Source organism: Orbicella franksi, chromosome 10, assembly GCF_964199315.1.
Source record: "Orbicella franksi chromosome 10, jaOrbFran1.1, whole genome shotgun sequence".
NCBI classification, from domain to species: Eukaryota; Metazoa; Cnidaria; class Anthozoa; order Scleractinia; family Merulinidae; genus Orbicella; species Orbicella franksi.
Genome location: NC_138154.1, coordinates 26,017,685 through 26,040,107, shown reverse-complemented (window position 1 = coordinate 26,040,107; position 22,423 = coordinate 26,017,685). Strand labels below are relative to the sequence as shown.

Below are 22,423 nucleotides of genomic sequence, written 5' to 3'. Positions count from 1 at the left end.
TCCAGCAACTAAAACTGAAAATATACACTTGATAGATTCGCTTTCGCAGAGTAACTTCAATTTCATCACCGTTACACAATTTTGTTAATAGATCGTTTTTACGTGGTGACATCAAATACTAAACCCAAAACTAAGGACACAAACAGTGTTTATCCCCAGCACAAATAAGAGGTGCTAAATGTAGATCTGCTTACACCTTTTTCGTTCAACAGCGTCCTTCGTTTGGAAACCAGCGCATTTTGAATTTCAGGGTTATGGCGGTGCGTGACCGAAAACATACGATCACGTTTGTCGAAAACACTATATTTATCTCGTAATTTTTAGCCATTTGTGAAGTAAAAGTAGTAGCAAATGTGTTTATGTGGATGTATGTTTGTGCAGCACAGACAATCAATGGCCCAGATAACCAAAGTGACTTTCAGATTTTACACTATTTTCCTGCCGCCATATTGGTGTATTACGGAGCTAGGTCCTCCCAATGGACGTTTGAAATTTGTGCAAAACATTTTGACGAATATCTGAAGTTTGGGATCACGCACAAACCTAAAACTTGGAGAAGTGTCTACTTTATTTAACTTCTATAACATAACATTTTTTTGACTTTATCCACTGAATGGTTTTTGATTTTGTTTTATTCGTGACTGTGAAAACTTAAACTTTCCAGGTTACCGTTGTTGTTGTTGTTGTTGACTTTTTGCCCGTTGTCCATCGAGTAGCGGGGTAGTTTATCTTTCCATTATGCCAGTGGATATATCAGGAGTTTTATCTTCGACTGAATCTCGAAGACATTTCATCCTTTGAGAGTTACTTGTGTTTGCAAAATCAATTTTGTTTGACCTGGTGGTAGACTTCTTGAAACAAATAAATTAAGTTAAAATTTCCAACACTCGCATATTGGACGAGAGGAGATATCAAATGAAATCTAAGATAACGGTTTTTCTTTCTGGCTGGGCTCGCTACATGTTACGTTTGAAATACTTCTAAAGGAATCTAACAGTTTACTGTCCAAAGTACAATATAAAATGACCATGGTAACGAATGCAGAGCTGTAACTAATGTTACTACTAACATCTAACCAGTAATTTCGTTCGTGGTAAAAACTAATTTATAAAATACGTGTTTTATTCATTTAAAAGCAACAGAAATGCTTTAGGGTAAGTACACAAAACAAAACGTGATCCGTTGTTTTCTTTGACTAATATTAGTTGACGGAAGTGTCGCAGTGGAGACTATATTAAGAGGAAGGCAATACGATTATCATGACAGACAAACCGTCTCGATCAATTACAGGTCGCCCTATTGGCTCGAAGAGGTTCTATATTGAGGTAAAGCCTGAATCCGGATGATCAAAGCAATATAAAAGCGACAAGGATCAACAAGCATCCACGGAGTCGTAGAAAACATGTGGTAACGAAGGAATCAAGTGAAAATGAAGATAGATTGGCTGTCTTTAACGGTAAGCGATTTAATTTGTATTGTTGCCGTTGACAGAAGGTTTGAAACTCTTGTTTTCGTTGATAATGTTTGGACATAGCTTCACATTTAACGTTGGGACATAATATCATCAAAATGCAACCGAACCTTTTTACAAATCATGATGCACACATTAAGAAAAATAAACAAAGTCTAAGTTTATTTTTAGTGGAACTTATCCAGCGCTACTCTGTATATAGGATATTATCAATGACACCCTCCCGATAACCATTAGCAGCAGTGTTCATGTAAGTTTTGTGTGACCATATTTATAATGGGATAACACTGAACGTAAAACAACATGAACATCAATGATGATCGATCGTCAACCCGAGAACCTGCTATCTAATAAGCTCAAATATATTTGTAACTAATACCAGCCAAGAAACGTTTTCTCGAATTGACTGTCTTGTATATTAAGTAATTTACAGCAGTTGATAATGATCTACTGGGAAGGTGTAAAGGAAAAAAACAACACGGTTGATGGACAAGTGAAAATTGTACAAAATTAAATTCTTCATTTACGTGTCAGAGTTACATTTAAAATTGTTTGCTTTTGTGTGCATGCACTGAGTATTTACTTCACAATCATATGAGTCCACCGCATAATCTAAGAGTACCTCGCTTTGGCTTTTAATGCTCTGGCCTTTTCAGCTTGCAGCTATGAACTTCACCTAAACTCTCGCCTTTGAGCAAAATTAATTTAATACCACGGTTTTAAAAATCTTTCCTAATTGATAAACATCTCGCTAAGGTTAGGCTGTCTTCTTCTCATCAAAGGCCGGTTAACATTTTTCTTAACCATATGCAGTACGAAGCAAGCACGTGATTTGAAAGTCAGATATGTCTCTGAAATGAAATCGCCTCTCTTTGAAAACATATTTTCATAATTAACTTCAAGTAGTTATAATTACCGGCCGCTCAACTCGAATTTAATTTCAAATTTTCATTGCCGCCCAAATACTGCAGTTACTGTAATACCACTTAAAGCTTGCTCAGTTAAAGAATAAATGTATGCTTTGAGCTTAACTCAGTTTAATGAAAACGTATTTTTTATGAATTATATATTGGTACAAGTAATAAGGCAACGAAGTGCTTGCACGTTTCCCTGATCACATTTAATTTATATTCGCTTAGGTGGTGGTAATATGCATAGCGACCGCTCATTCATTGCCCTTTCCTAATTGGTTGGACGAAATCCAGGATCTCAGCAACACGAAACGTTTGCTAGGGCTGCAAGACGAAGGTAGGGGTCTTGGCTTCAAAAGAAGCTTAGGAATAATAATAATAATAATAATAATAATAATAAATAATAATAATAACAATAAACTTTATTAAAGTGTCTTAAAACTTTAGCTCCGGAAGCTAATTGGGGACGTTGTAATGAAATACCACAAATTTTCATTAAAATAACATTAAAAATCCATTATAAATTAAAGAAACTAGAATTAAAGCATATATACACTTGATAAAATTTTAAAAGCTACATAAGATACAATCTGTTCCAGATTTGTCGTCTGTCAGTTCTGCCAAGTCCATTTTTTAAAACTGTCAATTTCACCTAGAGATCTTATACGTGTTGCGGACCTATATATCAGAGTCTCAATAGCATCATCTTGATGCAGTTAATTAATTTAAATGTTGACAACTAGCTTTTCACTTGAAATTCTCGACGGCTTCAACCCAAGTAGGTTACTGTTCACTTAGACAGGACAATGGTACAGATAGGGGACTATCGAAAGTAAGCCGGGTCATTCTTACTTCCCGCATATGCCGCCAAATAAATACAGGAGAGGGTGGAAGTGGATTATGTTCAAAAACCTCGGTTGAATGACCGCTTGTCACAAAATCAATTGGCGAAATTTGAATCTTTAAGTCATTATTTTTTGGTTGAAATTTGATAAATAATAATAGTAAACTTTATTAAAGCGCCATGGACAATTAGTGGAAAATGGCGCTATATAAATGTATATTTATATTTATTTTGAAGTGTCTTACAACTTTAGCTAAGGAAGCTAATTGGGGACACTGAGGTGAAATACTACAGGTATACGTTATAATAACATTAAAATTCAAGAAACTAAAATAAAAACGTATGTACAATGTTAAAAAAGTATAAAAATTTAAAAGCAACGTAAGATGCAATCTGGTCCACATTTGTCATCTATCAGTATCTTTGCTTTCACCACTTTTGTCGTTATTTTTTTAATTGCTTGGTTTTCATTTTCAAATGATTACACATAACAACATGATACATTAGCCGGGGCGCTGGCCTTTTTAAAATTACCAGCCGGATACTGTAAAGTGTGCCGACTTATAAATAGTTCTTTTTCATTGACCATTCCCTAATACAAACTTTTCAGGGTCAAGGTAAATTAAGAGTCGTATGAACGTAACGTGGTTAATAATATCAGCTGGCACTTTGGAGTCAGACCAGCCGATATAGCAGTATCAAGCTCGGTCACACTGTCTCCACAAATGTTCTTTTTCTGTTTCTAATAAGTATCAGTAACGAAGAGTAAACATACTTATTATTATTATTATTATTATTATTATTAAAACAATTTGAAGTAAAAACTAACGGTTAAAGTTAGCGACGTTTCGACCGAACTTCGGTCATTATCAAGCTTAAAAGAGAAAAAAAAATTGCATAAGTATAAAACTAAAACGAAAAAGTAAAAGTACATTAAGTCTGAAAATGTAAAAAAGGGTGTTAAGAACAACACAATGCATGCAAGAATAACATAATTAAAAATGAGAGAGTCAAACTAGTTCTTGCACTTTTTTAAGATGGTAATTATATAAATTCTTGGTAAGATCCTTGGGCACATAAGAATGTTTCATAAGAAAATGTTTTCCAATGGAGGAAGACGCATTCTTGCGCACGTCTAAGCGTTGATGCAAATGCCGCCGCGTGTAACCAACATAACCTGCATCACACAGGTCACATTTAAATTGATATTTGCAAGGGATTGTTGGTTAAGCAATAGACGGCTTGACTTCGCGCGGTTTCAGATGTTGCTTGATTTTTAATTATGTTATTCTTGCATGCATTTTATTGTTCTTAACACCCTTTTTTATATTTTCATACTTTACATACTTTTACTTCTTCGTTTTATATTTAACTTATGCAAAATTTTTTCTTCACTTTTAAGCTTGATAATGCGATGACGGAGAGTCGCGCCCTTTTACCGTTAGTTTTTACTTCAAATTGTTTTAAAAAACCTTTACTAATAATGATAATAATAATAATCATCATCATCATCATCATTATTATTATTATTATTATTATTGTTATTATTATACATCTATACCTTCTTCATATGAATGGATTAGCGTCCCCCCGTTAAATAACCAGCGCCATGGCCTTATAGTCTGATGTGGCTAAGAAGTATACGCATGCGGACTAGTAACCAGAAGGTTGAACTACTGTCTGTGACAGGAAAATCATCTTCCCATAAACAATGGTACATGTAGCTGTTTTCCTTTTAATTTTTTAAAAATCTCATTACACTGTGTGAAAAGATGATTTCCAGTCCGTACTGCGCAGTCTCAGCACCCTAATGTTTATAAACAATATATGTCTCACTCGATGAAATGCGAATCGATGTTATTCGTTACGAACCACATTCCTTATCTTTGAGGCCTTTCAAATTCTTTTTCCAACAGCTTCATTGATTTTTACAGCTGAGAAGCTGTTTCATCAAGTGATCTGATGAGAAAGAACGAAGCATAAAGCTTCGTATCCATAATGGTTGTTGACATGAAACTTTGAATTTAATTACTTCATGCAATGTTTACATTTTGTAATGTCGTACATGGAACAAGACAAAAAACGTAAACAAACTCTCGAGTGTGTGAAGTACGGACTGGAAATCATCTTTAACCCACCGCCATAACGATATTGAAACAATTTGTTTCCACAGATGGCGGCAGCGGCACACCACCCCGCCTGAGATGCTTCATTTGCGTAGAAGATTGCGCCAATGAAGAGGAACTGGTAACTTGCGAGTCAGGTTTCAACTGTTCTACCGTGACGACACTTAGAAATGAAAATGAAATTATGACTGAAGTTAAAATCAAAGTGTGTTTACCGCCAATTCTTTGCTCGTCGGAGTTCGTATGTAGCAATCTTAATGAAACCGGTGATGTTGAGTCATGTAACGTGGATTGTTGCCATACTGATGAATGCAATGCTGAACCGACTTCTCCACCAACTACTGCACCGTCTACTGCTCCACCAAGTACTCCCACTACTACACCTGGTAATGAAAGTACTAAAGTATAATTAGACTGTTGGCAGACTGTTTTTCTCTCGAGACTCAGCTGGGATTATTATTATTATTATTATTATTTTTTATTTTTTTATTTTTTTATTGCTAAGCACATAATTACTTACATTGCTTTACTCTACTTACAACACGACACAATACTTAACCTACTTACAATACACGACATTATTGTATGGCTTTGGCTTGTGGCCGATATAACGCGCGCTCTGATTGGCTAAGAGCGAGATCTGAACGGTCATTATGCAGCCGTAATGCCCACGGGCCGATTACGGATTATGCAAATTAGGAAGAGCCCGGCTCTGAAAATTCAAGCGCATTGCAACGATGAAAACCGATTTAAAACAGTAAGAGAAAGTAAGTAGCTAAAAGTTTAGAGATTTTTCCTTAATAAAATTTACATAGGAGTCGTTTTTGACTCACCAGTCGGTAACCTTGGCGGGCACTAGTGAAAAACAATCAAAGTTTGCCGAGTCTTAAGTAAAGCTAAAGTCGCTAAATGAAAAACACCATCGGCAGATCTGTCATGCATCCTGAGCAAAACACAACAAAGAAACTTATAAGATATCATCTTAGTCACAACAATTACAGAAATATTAAACTCCGTCACAGTTCTCATCAAATATATTCCCTCGCTTTACACAAGCAAGGGTAAATCAGCTTCCAGGATCATCAGATGTAAACAATCGGGCGGTTTCTGTCGGTAGCAGTGTTTCTAATAACTGCAGGAAGTTTTAGACGTTCACAAGGCTTGAAAAGTTCATCCCTAAATCCCAGAATGAAGAATTAAGGCGAAGATATGTTGTCGAAAGCGAATGCGGAGATCGAGTTATTCTGAGCAGTCCATTCTGAAGCATTAGTATTTTGTTTCACCGAAAGACCGTTGGTTTGGACTACTTTGAAGCACTTTCTGTCTTTTCCATGTGCGTTGACGTTTCGCCACAAAAGTCGCAAAAACTCCCCCATCAACTTGTGGCACCACTATACTAAAACACCTTTTTGAGGCTGTGACAATCACTTTTCCCGTAAAGAAATGTGTATTTTTACGGAATACGTAATACAGGGGTGAAGTTCACTGACTGTGTAGTTTTGCCCTGGGTTTGAGACGATCGATGAATGAATCGGTAAACGCGCGCATCGCCGGATGTAATCTGACGACTTCCGCTCGAATAATTTTTTTCTTTTCTTTAATTAATCGGCCATATGATAAACAACTTAATAACCTCGACCGTTCGGTTCGCAAGGCCTCAGTTTGAGATTTTCCCGTAACGACCTCACTCTCGGTTATTAAGTGGTTATTATTATTATTATTATTATTATTATTATTATTATTAGTATTTCTAATGCTTTACGGTCTTACAAACGTCACTTATAATACATAAAAAAAAAACTATTTACAATACTTGGCATTGCCTTACTTACTTACAATACGTAATAATAACTTATTATGACTTACACATTACGTTACTTAAGGAGTTACAAAACAATGTAATTACTTAATTATAGAAAGAAAAAAAAAGAAAACAACAACAACAACAACAACAAACAAACTGAAAAAAAGACCTCGCAACAAATTACTAAGGGAAACGCCTTCAATGGTGAGAAGGAATTTCCACTTCTGTTACGTTGAAATTCCCTTTCACCATTCAACGTGGCAGCAATGGCGGGGATTATGAGGCGACATGCTTCAGCCAAAAGGGCAACGGGTCGGCGAGCCATACCACCCTTTTGCGTTCGCTAACCACACGTCTAAGTGACCTTAAGAGAAAAACCCGGTTGTCAGCAGTCTAAAATATAATTAATAGGGTCACTTTCCATTTTCGATGAAAAATCCCGGTTGATTTTGTTTTGAGAATTTTCAGTGGCGCATGATGTGAGCATTTTCCGGAATTTTTGAAAAAGGGACATCTTAGCGACGTATACCAAATGTTTTGAAAAGCTCTTACTGGGAATATCTGTTCCATTTGAACTGACTCTCTGCAGTTTCAATAAGTTGTTCGGAGGTTCAACAGATTATTTTCTTTTAAATTCTCAAGAACTTTGTCCAGAAAAATTCAGTCCACTTGCTACCGTTGGAAGATTTGGGATTTTGTATTAAATGGAAAACGCCCCAAGTCTTCATTTGAGTTAATTCGATTTCAAGTTATGAGGGAATGTAAACGTTTACACGGAAATACCATGCGCCTGGTGCAAATCGTCAAGTAACGTTTGTGGTCACATCAAGGCCACTATTTAACAATTAGATTATGAGCTCGAGATTTCTATGAGGATATAGCTGATTCGGCCTGCAGCCTCATCAACTATAGCTATCACCTCATACAAATCGAGAGCAAATAATCTAATTGGTTTAGTATAATTCTTATTAAAGTTTACTTCAAATACCGGTTTCCAATTATTTATCGAGGTATTATTAAACTTTGCGCCTGAAAAAGATCGCTCTTAACTACACTTAGCTTGAATTCATCGAACGTATTACCTAACTGCAAAAACTGAATACTTATGAGTTTGGTGTACACGTCATTCTGAACTGAAGACTAATCCGGGCAAACAATATATAGTTTCATGTAATGGGGTTGATATGACCACAGCCCGATAAATCCCTGACTAGCAGTATGCAGAAAACATCGATGCTATGTGCAATTATTGCCCACGTACGAGTTTTGTTTTAAAGAATTTCACCGGAAGGTTACAACGTAAATAAAAAAGGAAAGTAAAAGACAGTAGCCAAGACGTGGAAATGTAAGCAGTGGTTCTCAAGATCTTGTTGTGACAGTACTAGTGTGTATTAGGTAAGGTAAAGTCTGCATACGAGCTAAGTGGCTCATCGGGCCGGAGCATTTCTACTTCCCCCTGGATGGGATACTATCCATCGCAGGGTTAGCCTCATGGTGGCCTCATGGTTAGTACAGGGTTCGAGCCCTGTGTTGTGTTCTTGGGCGAGACACTTTACTCTCATGGTGCCTCTCTCCACTCAGGTGTATAAATGGGTACCGGCGAATTCTTAGTGCGTACTAGACAAAAACTAAATCGGCAGAAAACTCGACATTTGTAATGTAAATTCCAAGAAACAGTAAACAAGCTTTAGTTGCCTGATTTGACAAGAAGCAAAGCATTACATATGTCCAGTTAGGGCCAAATAAAAAAAAAAAAAAAAAAAAAAAAAAATGAGGTGCCTGACTGTATTGCCTAGTTGGCTGTCGAAAATATCGATGGCCTTTAAAGGTGCTCAAAAGTAAAGGTACTTAACCTAATATTCTCTTTTTGTTTATTAGCTCCCCGAACCTATACATTGAGAGGAAATAACCGGATATTTAGATCGCCTGGTTTCAATGCAGGGAGCTATCCACCCAATTCAGACATCACGTGGATCATACCTGGGAGGAACGTGAGAGGACTGTTGCTGGAGTTTTTAACAATAGACACTGAAAGGGGGTAAGTTATTGGAGTATTCACGTAGACAGACTAATAATGCTCCTCAGGTACGCAGCTTAGTTGTGAATACGAAAAAATATCTTAACTTTACTATGCATGCGTCTGGCAGGCGTACAAAACACTCTTATCATTATAATAAGACATATCTAAAACGTTTTGAGTTTAATAGATAGCCCTGGATTTGTTCTACAAGATGACAAATATTCTGATGGTCATGATGTCATCTGACATCTATTGAAGTCAGTCACGGCTCGTCATCTCAGCTGGAGCTGCCATCGTGGATTTCACTTGTTTCTCACAAAATCATAAAATAACGTAAATTTTCACGAGATTAGCCAAATATGATGAACGAATGGACAAAGGTGCGAATTCGGCAAAGTTCTTTCAATGGGAAAAAACCGGAGGATCTTATCGAAAAGAGTAAATCTAGCTTAACACGATATGCAAATCAAACTGGGGTTGTTGTGGCTATGCTAAATGACGTTGAGAGAGTTGACGTGTCGAGATTCTGGCGAGGGATTAACGACCAGGTACTATACTGGACGTTTCAGGATCACACAGTAAATCCCTTCAAAATTTTGAAAAAAACCTTCTCGGTGTGGGGAAGCATCCACCCCCCTCCCAACCCCCAAACCCCAACCCCCACCTCTTCAAGGCTTAGGACGAGCAACGCGTACTTGTCAACTCGATAATGCAGACTACATGTACTAAAAGTCACAACAGCGTCAGTTTTAGGTCTGATTACGTGCTGTGCCTTGTGTTCTTTTAACAGAAGAGATATCATCACGATTAGGCGGGGAAACACTGTGGTCGGCACTTTAAGTGGTGTATTCCGATCCAGAGGAAAAAGGTCTCTGTCGTTTCCCTTGTATCGAGAAGATAGTCCTTGTGATGATGATGATGATGATGATGAAGTTGCTGACGATGTTGATTACTTTGGCTATGATACTCCTTATGATCGTTTGGCAGCCGGATATGACCGTTATCGACGGCAAAGCCGGGGGAGACCACCACGAGCTCCATGTGTTTATGTCCGAGCTCGAGGGCAGCAGATATCAATCAACTTTTCATCTGATGGTAACGATACTGGTCAGAGAGGGTTCTCAGCCAGGTTCAAGGTGTTTAGAGGTATTGGATACTTATTCAAGGTTTTCATCTTGTTGAAGTATTCGACGGTGGTCAATGATCAATTCCCTCAATAAGATACGCATGCAGGGAATTAATCATGGTATTCATCAAAACAAATATCCAGTCTAAGATGGTGAATGTAACTACCATGATTCCCTGCAGGCATGTCTCATAGAGGCAATTGACCATTCATAAGTTTACTATGACAAAACAAATATACACGTGTCGAGAGAATAAGGCTGAAAATTGTTAATCTGGCCAAGCCACACCGGGGTATTGAATTTAATTGATGCAGGGCCTTGCCTTGCCATTCTTATCACCTTCTTGAAATATTGTTATTATTATTATTATTTAATCAACTGTTAATAAACACCTCACACTAAGTTTTTCTTCTCATCGAGGTTTCAGCCTCTAAAGTGTAGGTTTTCCTTATGGAATTCGTCTCCAAAGAAGCCCAAAATTCGGCTTCGTTGCCGCCATTTTTAACAGTACTCAGCAGCCAATCCGCGTTTTCGTGACGTCATTCCGACCAAGAGATTTTGTCCGAATGGCTTCCGACAAGCCTTTTAACTGCCTCTCTGGGCTATGGCTGTTCTTGAGCCGTATTATTTTGAGGCAAATTTGCTCCAAACTCCGAAAATGATGGCATTGAAGATATTGAAGTGAATAATCCCTTCGAAAAAATACATTTTGCCGACCTTTTAAAGGAAGCAAAGTTAGTTGCAGGTTTTTGCTCCTTCCCGTCAATTTCGAGTTGGACGGAATGACGTCACATAAACACGACCTGGCTGCCAAGTACCGTTCCAAAGAGGCGGTCTAGGCCTCCGAAGTCGCATCTTTCGAAACGAATTTCTTCGGGATAGCAGACTCTTCAAAGGCTGAAACTTGGTTGAGTGGAAAAGCTGAATAAAACTTGGAATAGAGCTTGATAATTCTAGCAACAGAAGCAACCTTCCGTTAACATCAAACTATTTGCGAGGTTGGCTGATTCAAATGATTTCTTCAAATCAACCTAAAGCATTTTGTCAAGGCGGAAGGGTTCTTCCAGGGCATGCTGCCAGCTGATTCGAGAGCTGTCAGAACTTGTAATAACTGCTGTGTCCGGTAATTGTACTGTAACAAACTTGTAGCAAATGACTTTTTTTTCCGTCCATAAACTCAGATTGAACTGCCGTAATATGATTATGTTACAAGTGACCGCTTTAGCCAAAGCGTTTCTCTTCAGCTAGGTCACAGTGAGTTCAACCTTCCTGGAAATTAAAATGTTATTTTTTATCCCGCGCCATTTACTAAATAACCGTTCGCTGTTTCTTTCCCTTTCAGGTGGCCGCGATGACAAATGATTCCTCTACCATTTCTAAAGATGTCAAAGAAAAGAAACGTTTTGCGTTTTGATTAAAACAAGTTATCGGCGTTTAAGGGAATGCGCTTCATCTAAATAAAAGTAATGATGCCATAACGTCAATCCATAGTTCTGAAAAACTCCATGTATACACTAATCATCATATTAAAATGTTTTTTTTTTCTGAAACTCAGGTTGACAAGTATCTTGTCGAATATTTTGAACAAACTTTCTTGCTGTCTCGCACTTCGCGTGGTTGCGGCAAAGTTTGGTAAGATTTCAGGACTAGGGTGGGGCGGTCTTTAGGTTAAATTTCAATGTTGCTTTGATCCAGAAAAGTGATGTTACACGAGCCGAATTTTAACGCCGAATTTCAATATCGATTATTAATCCATGTTACACGAGACAACTTTTGACGCAAGTTTGATGCCCAACGGTCGGCGACTGTCGGCAACGGTATGTTACACGTGACGATTTTAAACGTAACATACAAACTTCGGGCAATAATGTTGCAAGTTTTTGCATCGCTTTCAAAAACTTGCAACATACTGCCGCAACGAAATGTTGCGTCAAGTCGCCCTGTGCGCAACATTGTTGAGTTAAAAGTCGGTTCGTGTAACGTTACCTAAAGGGACAAGTGCGGTGTTGTCCTGACGAGGTGACGAGGAAACGAGTCTAACAAACAAAAATTTGTGGAGGAAGAGGTGTTGTTGTTCATCGTGGTAGATGCAATAATAAAAGTTTATTATCGTTTATCGCACGATTTAGTCACTTGAGATGTAAAAAATTATCTTGGGGCTTATATAAGCACGTCGCCTACAAAATTAAGACCCTTTTAGAACGTTTAAAACTTCCTAGCTAGAAAATGATAAATGATGAAAGTGATGACAACAAGAACAAAATTACAAAAAAAAGCTACACATCAGATCCAAAAAAATTGAAATGCGTACCTCTAGGTCCCTCGCAGCTTCAAATTAATTTCTCCCTCAAGTATACCTTCCTGGATGAGCCTGCTCTCGATAAAATCTGGCGCGAAGATTGAGCAGTGGAATATACTGATCGTGGCTAACAACAGCCAGGACAAATGCTATCATGCGATAATATTGGATCTGTTCCACTAGGATTAAGAAATTTAGCCAAGGAAAAGGGCGTGAAGTTATGTCCCTTCTTTGTCGCTCTATTGTAGACCAGGCATTTTGAATCATTTTCAGTATCGATTAGACGCATCCATTCTCGTTTCTGTGATCGGTGCCAACTCCAAGCCGAAACCGGCAGATGTCTTAGACTGTTAGTGTTTTCCATCGCTTAAATAGTTGCCTAAAATGTCCAAGGGCTATGGGTTACATCCACCCGGGTATCAAAGTGACTTATTCAGAACCCCTTTAAATATTGAATTTCATGATTTATTTTAATAGCAAGGGTAGGAGACGAGAACTATTTTCATTGAAAGGGAGAATTTGTATGTGGGGATAGTGGAATACGCAACTTTAATTGATCATGCTTTTGAACTGATAATACCCTTAGCTTGAGGAATCACTTAGGTAACATCAATCAAGTCGTTCTAACAGAATTAATTTTGCACTTTTGGTCCACTCATAAATTAAAGGATCGAAAGCAGAGGAGTTGAACAACTGAAATAATATAACATGGACCCACAGTAACATCCAGGCAACAAGCTATGACAAATAAGGAAGTTTGGCCTTAAGTGGAACAATTTACACTCGGTTCAGAGATAGTGAGATGGGGGGTGCTTCTCGGGGTTAAGAAGCACTCTTAAATGGCAGACCTTTCTCCGCTAAGGAAAGTTGTTATCATATACCTGGCGAAAAAACAATCTCAGTGATATAATCAATTAACGTGGTATTGTCTAGGTCTGAACAGAATGCAAGGTGCTATGTTCTCGTTTTCGCAGCATTTGGACGAACTCTCTGAAGCGAGTGTCAACAAACCCCTGGTGAGGTGCGAATGCTTTCGGCGCTTTGCGTGGAACAAAACAAGGAAAAAACTGTTTGCAGTCGACTAAGGTTAAAATTATTATTATCTCTTTAATAATGGAATTACCAACAGATTCAAGGAAAATCAGTTTTGGACTTCATTTACATCATCACCAGAAGTTGGGCCATTTGTTCTTTATTAATACTGAAAACGGCTTAGCGGAAAAGTGGGCGAAATGGCGATATCCCCAAAATTAGCACGTTTGACTTTGATTTCTTTCTTGCCTTTGGTTGTACCTCCTAAATATTACAAGATCAATGTACTGTGTCCTGCACATGGAAAACATTGTTCTTGCCATGGAAACAAACTTTTTTTCAGTCGCACGCATTGTTATTAAACTGCGAAAGATCAACTGAAACCGTGCAAAATGATAACCCAAAAGACAAACACTTTCCTTTGCATTGATGTTTGTCTGCTAAATCTTCAGAAACTGTTCATTTGCCGTGCAGCTGACCTGGAAAACAAAAGCGTGACATAAAAATGATTAGTAGTATATACATATGATTAAATTTATTTAACAGCATAAAATAAAATCTCCATTGTAGTATGAAAATTCAAAGGAATGTCAGTCTTTTTTTTTCTCCACTCTCTTATTTTTTTCGTAATTTTTTGTGGGATTGATATTGAGGCCCTTAGAAGTCGTGATATCAAACCGTGTCATTCTTCATTGACACGATTTTCATCAGTAAATCCAGTCACTAGCTATGCATTATTTCAGGTCTGCATAAAGATATCTCTGTTAAGTACCATTCACCATCCATTTTGGAATCAGATTGGTGTATTTTCTTAGCAAAATTAAACGGAATGAGCTGGGTTAAGGTGTCTGGTGACAGATTCCGGTACTCCAGGTCAATACTCCCACACTTAATCAAGTGATGCTAAACTTGTGTCTTGTTAAACCATCTCCATGAAAATGTAAAGAAAACCAAGTTTGCTGGCCTCAAAAAAGGAGACTATGTTTCCATGTTTGTCGTCAATCGGAAAATAAGAAATAAGAATCGCAATTCTTCTAGAAAATTTGATAATCATGTTTTTTGGAGATTATGAGGTAACTTTGAGTTTCCCCCTTTTTTCTCTGCTCTTTTTGGTCAATCACTGTTGTTGAAAATTAAAGGGGGACTTTGAACCCTTGGTTCAAATAATTCAAACAAAGCATAATTTTAAATAGAGGCTTTCAATGAGGTTGATACGCTAAGAAGGATGTTACCTTGTAAAACGTGGTAAACGGCTTCAAATCCTCTCAACGTAATAATGCTGTCCGATTTAAAGATGATCGATATTTCCTCGCCGTTTCCGATGACGTATAGTCGAGGAAGGTATGGAAACCCATAGAATCGAGACATCCGGTATCCATAACGGAACTTTTTCTTCCATTTATCGCCATCATCATCATCATCATCATCATCGTCATCATCATCATCATCATCTTCGCAGTCGTCATCCCAGTCATTGTCGAGTCTTCCTGTGAACCACGAATATTGACCGTACATGCCACTCAGACTTCGTATCTCGCGAATGCCCCGTATTACTTTGACGTAATCAAAGCTGAAAAAATAAATAGAACTAAGCTGAGGATATTTAGATCACTCCAGAGCTACATGCATCTACAACAAAAACAATGATAAGGAAAACATCAACACATGTACAAGTGCAGTAGCAAAGACAAATTCAACAACATTGAATATAGTAATAAAAAAAGAAAAAAAGAAGTAAGAGTACACAGCAACAAGTGCAGCGGTATAAACTAGAGAAACGACAACAGCAACAACAGCAGCAACAACAATAAAAAGTGTATCAGCAAGCACAAGAGGAATAAAAAAGACATGAAGTCCACGACCTCAAAGTTTTCCCGCCGAACGTCTATGGAGCAGCCATGCGAGCAAGGTCTTTTCATTTCATTTTTTTTCCATTTTATTTATTTATTCCACTCCAAAATTACAAAGATAAATATAAAGTAAACAATTAAGAGGAGAAATGGAAAAGGGCAAAAATATAGCAAGCTAATTAGATGCCTTGTTTAATCTTTTTCATTTAAAGTGAATGGCAACTGTTTCCAGCGCTTTTGGTTTAAGTATTACATAAAAGTTTTATCAAATGTGATCATCCACTTAAAATCTCAAGGGATGACTTGACATTTTTGTATTATATTATACTTCCACTGTTGTGTGATCATGCCAACATCTGACCCAAGTTAGTAATAAATCTAAGTACTTAATATTAAAGCACAAAGCGCTACAGGTCACAGTGTCTTATGTTAAAAAATTTGAAGCTCTAACCAGGCAAAGCAAAATCTTAATAATCTACAGTTACGATTGCAAAACTCGGGACCATTTCATCTTTGGTACGCCACACCTTAAATATTGTGTATTTTAAACCTCGTTTAATTAGCTTGATTCATTGAAACCAATGCATAGAATTAAAATATTGCAAAGGAGCGCAGCGTTAATTGTTATATCGCCCAGGGTTGCAGTAGGTTGTAAACTTACCACCGTTCAGTTTCAAAGGTGCGGAAATTTAGCATCAGAGTGGATCCCATCGGCACAGTAATGGTCCATTTGCACTCAACATTGTTTGGATAATTTGCTGGAAAACCAGGAGATGTAAAGTTCCCGGATGGAGCGACCAGAGGACCTCCACACAGGGCTAAGGAAAATAGAAGAACACAGAACACTTGAATCAAGTGACAGAATCTGAACAATATAGATCGCGTAGCAGAAATACATGACGTTTCGGCCACCACGAAGATTTCATTATTTCTAAAGTTAAAACAATCAGTTTAAGGCCAGTCCTTTCCCCCTCCTTAAGGTTTAGAGGTTAAAGGTAGCTCTGAACCCCATGTGCAGAATTTTTTAGAACTTCGCCATAAGTTGCGTCGAAATTCGATTATAAAAAATATGCGTCACCGAGGTCGGTTTGAGTTATTAGCCGTTTAAGCTAAATTTAAGGGTACTTTGAGCAGGTCATGCTGTCGCCATGGTGACCTGATGATAACGTGTTCACCAATAATTGGGATTTTTTTTGATGCCAAGATTGTACTATCGACTGATAAAAAGTGATTATAATAATTCATCAACGTTTCGAGAAGTTCTGGAAACTGTTTTGAGGTAGCCACAATTAGTGGCAGCGCCAAAAATAATAATAGATAATAATAATGAATCAAATAAAATCTTTCTGTAAGCTTGTATAATATAACTATACCTAAATGAAAATGATACTATACTCTAAGCTAACCATGACTCGTTTTATATTATGAAGTGTTAAAAATGGCGCTTGACACCAGAAATGTGCCTATCAGTTAAATTCATTATTCACCTTGTCCCATGCTGTAATGAGCAAAGAACCCTCTCCGGGTCACCCAGGGATCAGATTTGAAAACGACCCTGACCACTTCCCCTGTTCCATGTATTGACACGATTCTGGGCTCTTTGTGTTTTTCTTTGTACATATGTTCGGCAAAGTACATCCCTTTTGCAAAATCCACATCTTTACGATCATCATCATCGTCATCATCGCACTCATCATCATCATCGTCGTCGTCATCGCCATCACCATCATCATCTTTAAAATATAAGTTGTCTTTCTCTCCTCCTCCTTTAGTCAAGCGTTTTATTAAACGTCTGCCCACGAAAACTTTAACCAGGTCATAGCTGAAGAAATAAGAAATGATCTCATTGTCTTTTATTCTAGGTAACACACCTTGCGTAATGGCAGCTTAGATTAATTGGTCGGCGGATTGGTTCATGTTCTGTTCCTCTTTTAATTTTCAGTCATCATGTTTTTATCATGCATGCTTTAACACAAAAACATCGCTTACTGGACTTGCAACTCAACCACGACAAAGGTTTTTTGTTTTTCTCGAAATGAATTTATGTTTGACCATGTTTGCAAGTATGCTATTTTCATTTCAGTGGGACACCAGGTAGGTAACGGCCACTGGGTAAATTAACCCCTGGCCATGTAGCAGGGAAGCTGTAATTATGCAAATATTTCTATTGCCTTCGGTCTTGTCAACCAGAATCGCGCCTGGAGGTGCTGGCAAATATGATCTGACTGCTTGCGGTATTTAATCCACTTAGGGCAGGATGGTTACTTTAATGTTGATTCAGTCATAATTGTCATATTTTTTGTAAGTTTTAAAGTTCGTTAAATAAATCAAATAAACGAGCTTATCAGTTGAAAAAAGAAAGTACTTAATTGACTATTTTAACTGTGTCCAAGAAGTTTTGACTATACTTCAGACGTTGGCCATGCAGTAAAAACGAGGCTCCGTATATAATTGTCTGATTTAAAGTCATGTGGTTTACCGTATCTATGCTATATTAACAACTGGTGAAGTTACACGTATTTCTTATTATTTGATATGAGTTACTTGATAACACCAGAACTCGTAGAGGCTGCACAGCTAAGCCCGCAAGAGGTCATGACTTACCAAGGTTCCGTTTCGAAGAAGAGGAAATCTATCCTGAATTGTAATCCTTGCGGAACAGTGATTGTCCAAATACAGTAGGCGTTGTTAGGATAGTTGCCAGGATAATTAGGAGATGCAAAATTCCCGGATGTACCAACCAACGGACCTCCACATTGCGCTGGTGCTGATAAAACAATGCAATAAAAGACCTGAGTGATATCTTCAACATTGTTCACCTTCTCGAACTGATTTGAACCATTTTTTTTTTGTGAACGTACGTAGGTCAACTTATTTTTGAAACCAAACAAATAAAAACCAATAAAATGAGTGAAATATAATAGGAATTTGGCAATCAAGCTTAAGGTTACTTCCCACCTTCAGAGGCCAAAAAAATCGTTTTTTCTTTTATTTGACAAAATTTAAGTTCGTCATTTTATCTAGTGTTTCCAAAAGAGAAACATTAAAAATCTCAAAAAGCGGCCGAGTTATTTAGAAAAAACGTATTTTCAAATAAAGTTAATAAACTAGGAAGGTGTCACAATCTTGTCAACGGACGAGAACCCTGGGGAAATTTTCGCGGCAAACGCTCATCGCTCGTATTTCATGTCATTTGCATATTTTTATTTACATCACGCACTTGACAAAAATTCCCACGTGGAAGCTCTTTACGCTAACTCCTATGGAAAAATCAAAAGCAGAAAAAAGGCCTTGGGTAAAGAAATCGAAAAAACCCGGCTCAAAGAAGAAAGAAAAACCTCCATATTATCAAGGAAAGAAAAAAAAAACCTTGCTGAAAGCGACAAAGGCCCTTGGTTTGGCCAAACGCCTTCGATAATCTCGGCGTCTGCAGAAGATCCGGAGCGTTCGAATATCCTTGGAGCAAGTAGCTTAAAAATCAAAGTTAACGTCAGTGCAGGCTGCGAACAAGATTCTTCGTCGGAATCTGGCGGAAGTGATAAAGAAAATGTAACCTACCCAAGGGAACTCATTTCAGCAATAAGGGTATTTTTTAAGCTGTCCGTCGATTCCTTAACGTCTTGTTTTTCAGCGGCACATTTTCCGCCTTTAACCTTTTTAACGCGGGTTTTGCCTTTGCCTTTGCCTTTGCCTTTGGCGTCTTTGCCCATTATATTACGTCGCCGTCCTAAATTGAACTCCACTGAGCGAGATGAAAAAAACATGTTGCAATGCGATGCTTTTCCCGGGAAATCTTGATCTATTGTCATAGGCACTAGGAGGTCCTGTTGTTCCATTGGTTTGCGGTTTTATTAGGCGTGATAATCTCCGGGCGTGGCGCAGGTTGTTTACGAACCATTACAAGCTAAAATCTCGCATTTGATTTTTGGAGGAATACATCCACTTTGAGCGAATTTATAGGGTATGCAGATTTGACGGATTTTCTTGAAATTTTGCCAGAACATTCCAGAGATAATGACAAACCAAAGTGTGTCGGGCAATTTTGATATTTAACACATTTTTCCCGTGGCGTCCATTTACGCAACAAGTCTCGCCTATTTTTAGCTACTCCAACTTTAGAAGTGGATATCTAGACAACCAATCAGAATATCGAAAAAGCCCGACACACTTTCGTTGATTGATGCCTTGTGAATAAGACTGCGCAGCCATTTTGCTCGCACTGCGGAATCCGATACCCGATAAATTCAATAGAAGAAGCCTCGGTCGTTTCAGGCCTTACCGCCTCCTGACATTTCCTAAAAGAAAACATTGCTGAAATTGTATTTTTTTCGTAAATTACATTTATTAAGGTTTCTTATGATATACAGTTTGTTGGGGTTTTATTGAAACTGGCGCGCGTACGATTTTTTTCCCGAAGGGCACCTGCGAAGGTGGGAAGTAACCTTAATTCCAATGTTGGTTTAAAATTGTAAACATTTACGAAAGATTGTAGACCCTACATCCTGTTTTGACGTCACAGCCTGCCTGATTAGTCCCAGGTTCTAACCCCCCAAGGTTTCTGCCCCAACCAGAAGATGGCTAAAACACAATAAAACACACACACACACACACCCAAAAAACAATATCCATTGTATTTTTCGATCTCAGTATCACGATCCCGTGTAGATTCCAAATCAAGCAAAATAATATCCGCCATTTGCACTTTAATTTAAGTGTAGTCCCAGTGTATGCAAGGAGAGTACGGCACACAAAGATTGTAAACGTAGAAAAACAAATGACGAAGAGAATATTCATTCTCCATCGTCCTAAAAGTTTAGGATTTCGCCGTAAAATTTCGTCTTTCGGGTCTCCATAAATTTCTTTCGGGTATCAATAAAGAACTTCACTGTATTGAAACATCGCCAAATGCCATTATTTGTATTGTATTCTGGATCAAATGTGCATATTACATTGTGCACTTAGCTAGATTTGAAAGTTGTAAATACCCTTACCTGGTTGTTCGGGTTGCACCATGTTTGAAACACGAAAACGCGCTGAATGAATGGTCCATAAGTTTGTCAGCAGCACCTATCAAGAACATTAATTTTTGAAACGTCTTTACCAGAAACGAAACGGATGAGTATTGTCAATATGGAATATTTATAACTACATGCATTTATATTTATTTGAACAGAAGAAAGGCGCGCAGTTGGACAAAGCCATACTTAACTCTTCCGATACTGAATACCTCCTTTATTGGCTGCACGATAAACGCACTTTGTGTAACATTTGGTTATTTCTCCACGAACTAACAGAATATGCGTGCAAAGTGACAGACAAGTAATTTGGATCACAAATTACTGAAATAAGAGCAGCCTTTTATATAGGGTAGATATTAAATTTATTTCTGATTTTTCTCAGTATATAGTTTTGTTCTGACTTCGACAAGAATCTCAGTTTTCAAGCCACTTTACTTTCTTAAGAAGATTAGTCATGAACAGCATCAATTATTGTTTTTTTTTTTCTGATTATCACGTTATCATCTAATCAGGTATTAGGTTTTCGACGCTAAGTGCTAGTATAGCTATACAGTCGGGCCTATGTTCATTTGTTGAGCCTACTGTTGACGCACTGTTTAGAAAACAGGGATAAACTTGGGCCCATCATACGAATGAAAGAAAACTTTTGTCCATCTTTTTTGGTGATTAGACGCTTGAGAAATGATCCGTTTGATTCAATCACGGAGTTTGCGTGACGATGTACTGAAAATTACCTCAGCAGCGCTGCCATGTTTACTACCAGAACGCTTGTTACAGTTTTGACAATTACGTAGAAGGGATTCAACACTGATCCAGAGTCAGCCATTGGAATTTGACCGAGGTAATCAGTTTCTTCATTAGAATTCGATCATTCAGTGAGAGGTCAGATCTCTCTTTATAAATGAGAGTCCTTTTTAAAAATACTCCTGTCTTGATTCAGCAAAAATATGTAGCTTGAATATTTCTTCATAAACTGCGTTAAGGGTCGCAAATTCTTGGAAGTTATCCGCAAAATACACAACTTGAAAGTTTATGAAAATTATGTGCAATGCAATTTAAGCCTAGTCACAGGACTGTTGTTTTCGCGAAGGAGTTTATCATGATTCGTTTTGGCTCTCTGGAAAGGGATTATTCGCTCTCCAAAGGAGTTATGACTCTTGAAAAGGGTTAAGGTCGCAACACGGCAAAGATGTTCAGCTACACAATTTACTCGGATCGCCACGACCAGTAAACAAACTTCGTACAATTTCTGCTAGCTTGTACAAAGTAATCGCCATAAGTTGTAAAAAGATTCATGGAGAGCAAGGTCATTTAACTGAGTTCATATATGATAGGTGTCCTGCATACTGCTAGGATCAACGCTATCGAATTCATCGTGAATTTTAAGCTCGGTAATGAAATGTGAAGGTGAATTAATCAACATGACACGAGCGTGGGACAAAGAAAAATTCTGAGTCCCCGACAGAGGACAAATTCTTTGTCCCACGCTCGTGTCATGTTGATTAATTCACCTTCACATTTCATTACCGAGCTTAAAATTCACCATCTTTATTAACGTATCACTACTCACGATGAATTCGATAGCGTTGATCCTAGCAGTATGCAGGACACCTATCATATATGAACTCAGTTAAATGACCTTGCTCTCCATGAGTTCTCGTAGCTCAGTAGATAGAGCGCCCGCCCGGTGTTCGGGAGGTCATGGGTTCGATTCCTGTCGGGGACTCAGAATTTTTCTTTGTCCCACGCTCGTGTCATGTTGATTAATTCACCTTCACATTTCAAATATCCTGATTCTTTAATTTGCTTTTATTGCGTCCAATACGCGTTTTCGTAAAGTACGATTTGATACTGTGGTACGAAGCCCGAGCAAACGCTCTTAAAGCTTCTATTTTTAATTTACAAACGAAATTTCATGTCT

At 37.9% G+C, this 22,423-nt stretch overlaps 2 protein-coding genes across 2 annotated transcripts; one reads left to right on the top strand and one right to left on the bottom strand.

Moving 5' to 3' along the window:
- The first annotated feature begins 1,341 nt into the window (after positions 1 to 1,341).
- On the top strand, positions 1,342 to 12,417 carry LOC145501880 (uncharacterized). The gene is made up of 6 exons (XM_081481267.1): positions 1,342 to 1,456; positions 2,611 to 2,719; positions 5,400 to 5,738; positions 9,035 to 9,194; positions 9,967 to 10,322; positions 11,646 to 12,417. Exons 1-6 carry the CDS (start codon positions 1,430 to 1,432, stop codon positions 11,663 to 11,665), a joined length of 1,011 nt encoding a protein of 336 aa, XP_081337393.1. The 5' UTR covers positions 1,342 to 1,429; the 3' UTR covers positions 11,666 to 12,417.
- A 73-nt stretch (positions 12,418 to 12,490) lies between these two features.
- On the bottom strand, positions 12,491 to 20,497 carry LOC145501774 (procollagen C-endopeptidase enhancer 2-like). Its single transcript, XM_081481170.1, has 6 exons — positions 20,476 to 20,497; positions 18,089 to 18,251; positions 16,972 to 17,306; positions 16,146 to 16,302; positions 14,867 to 15,204; positions 12,491 to 14,113 (listed from the first exon to the last, which is right to left on the bottom strand). Exons 1-6 carry the CDS (start codon positions 20,495 to 20,497, stop codon positions 14,094 to 14,096), a joined length of 1,035 nt encoding a protein of 344 aa, XP_081337296.1. The 3' UTR covers positions 12,491 to 14,093.
- Between the last annotated feature and the right edge of the window lie 1,926 nt (positions 20,498 to 22,423).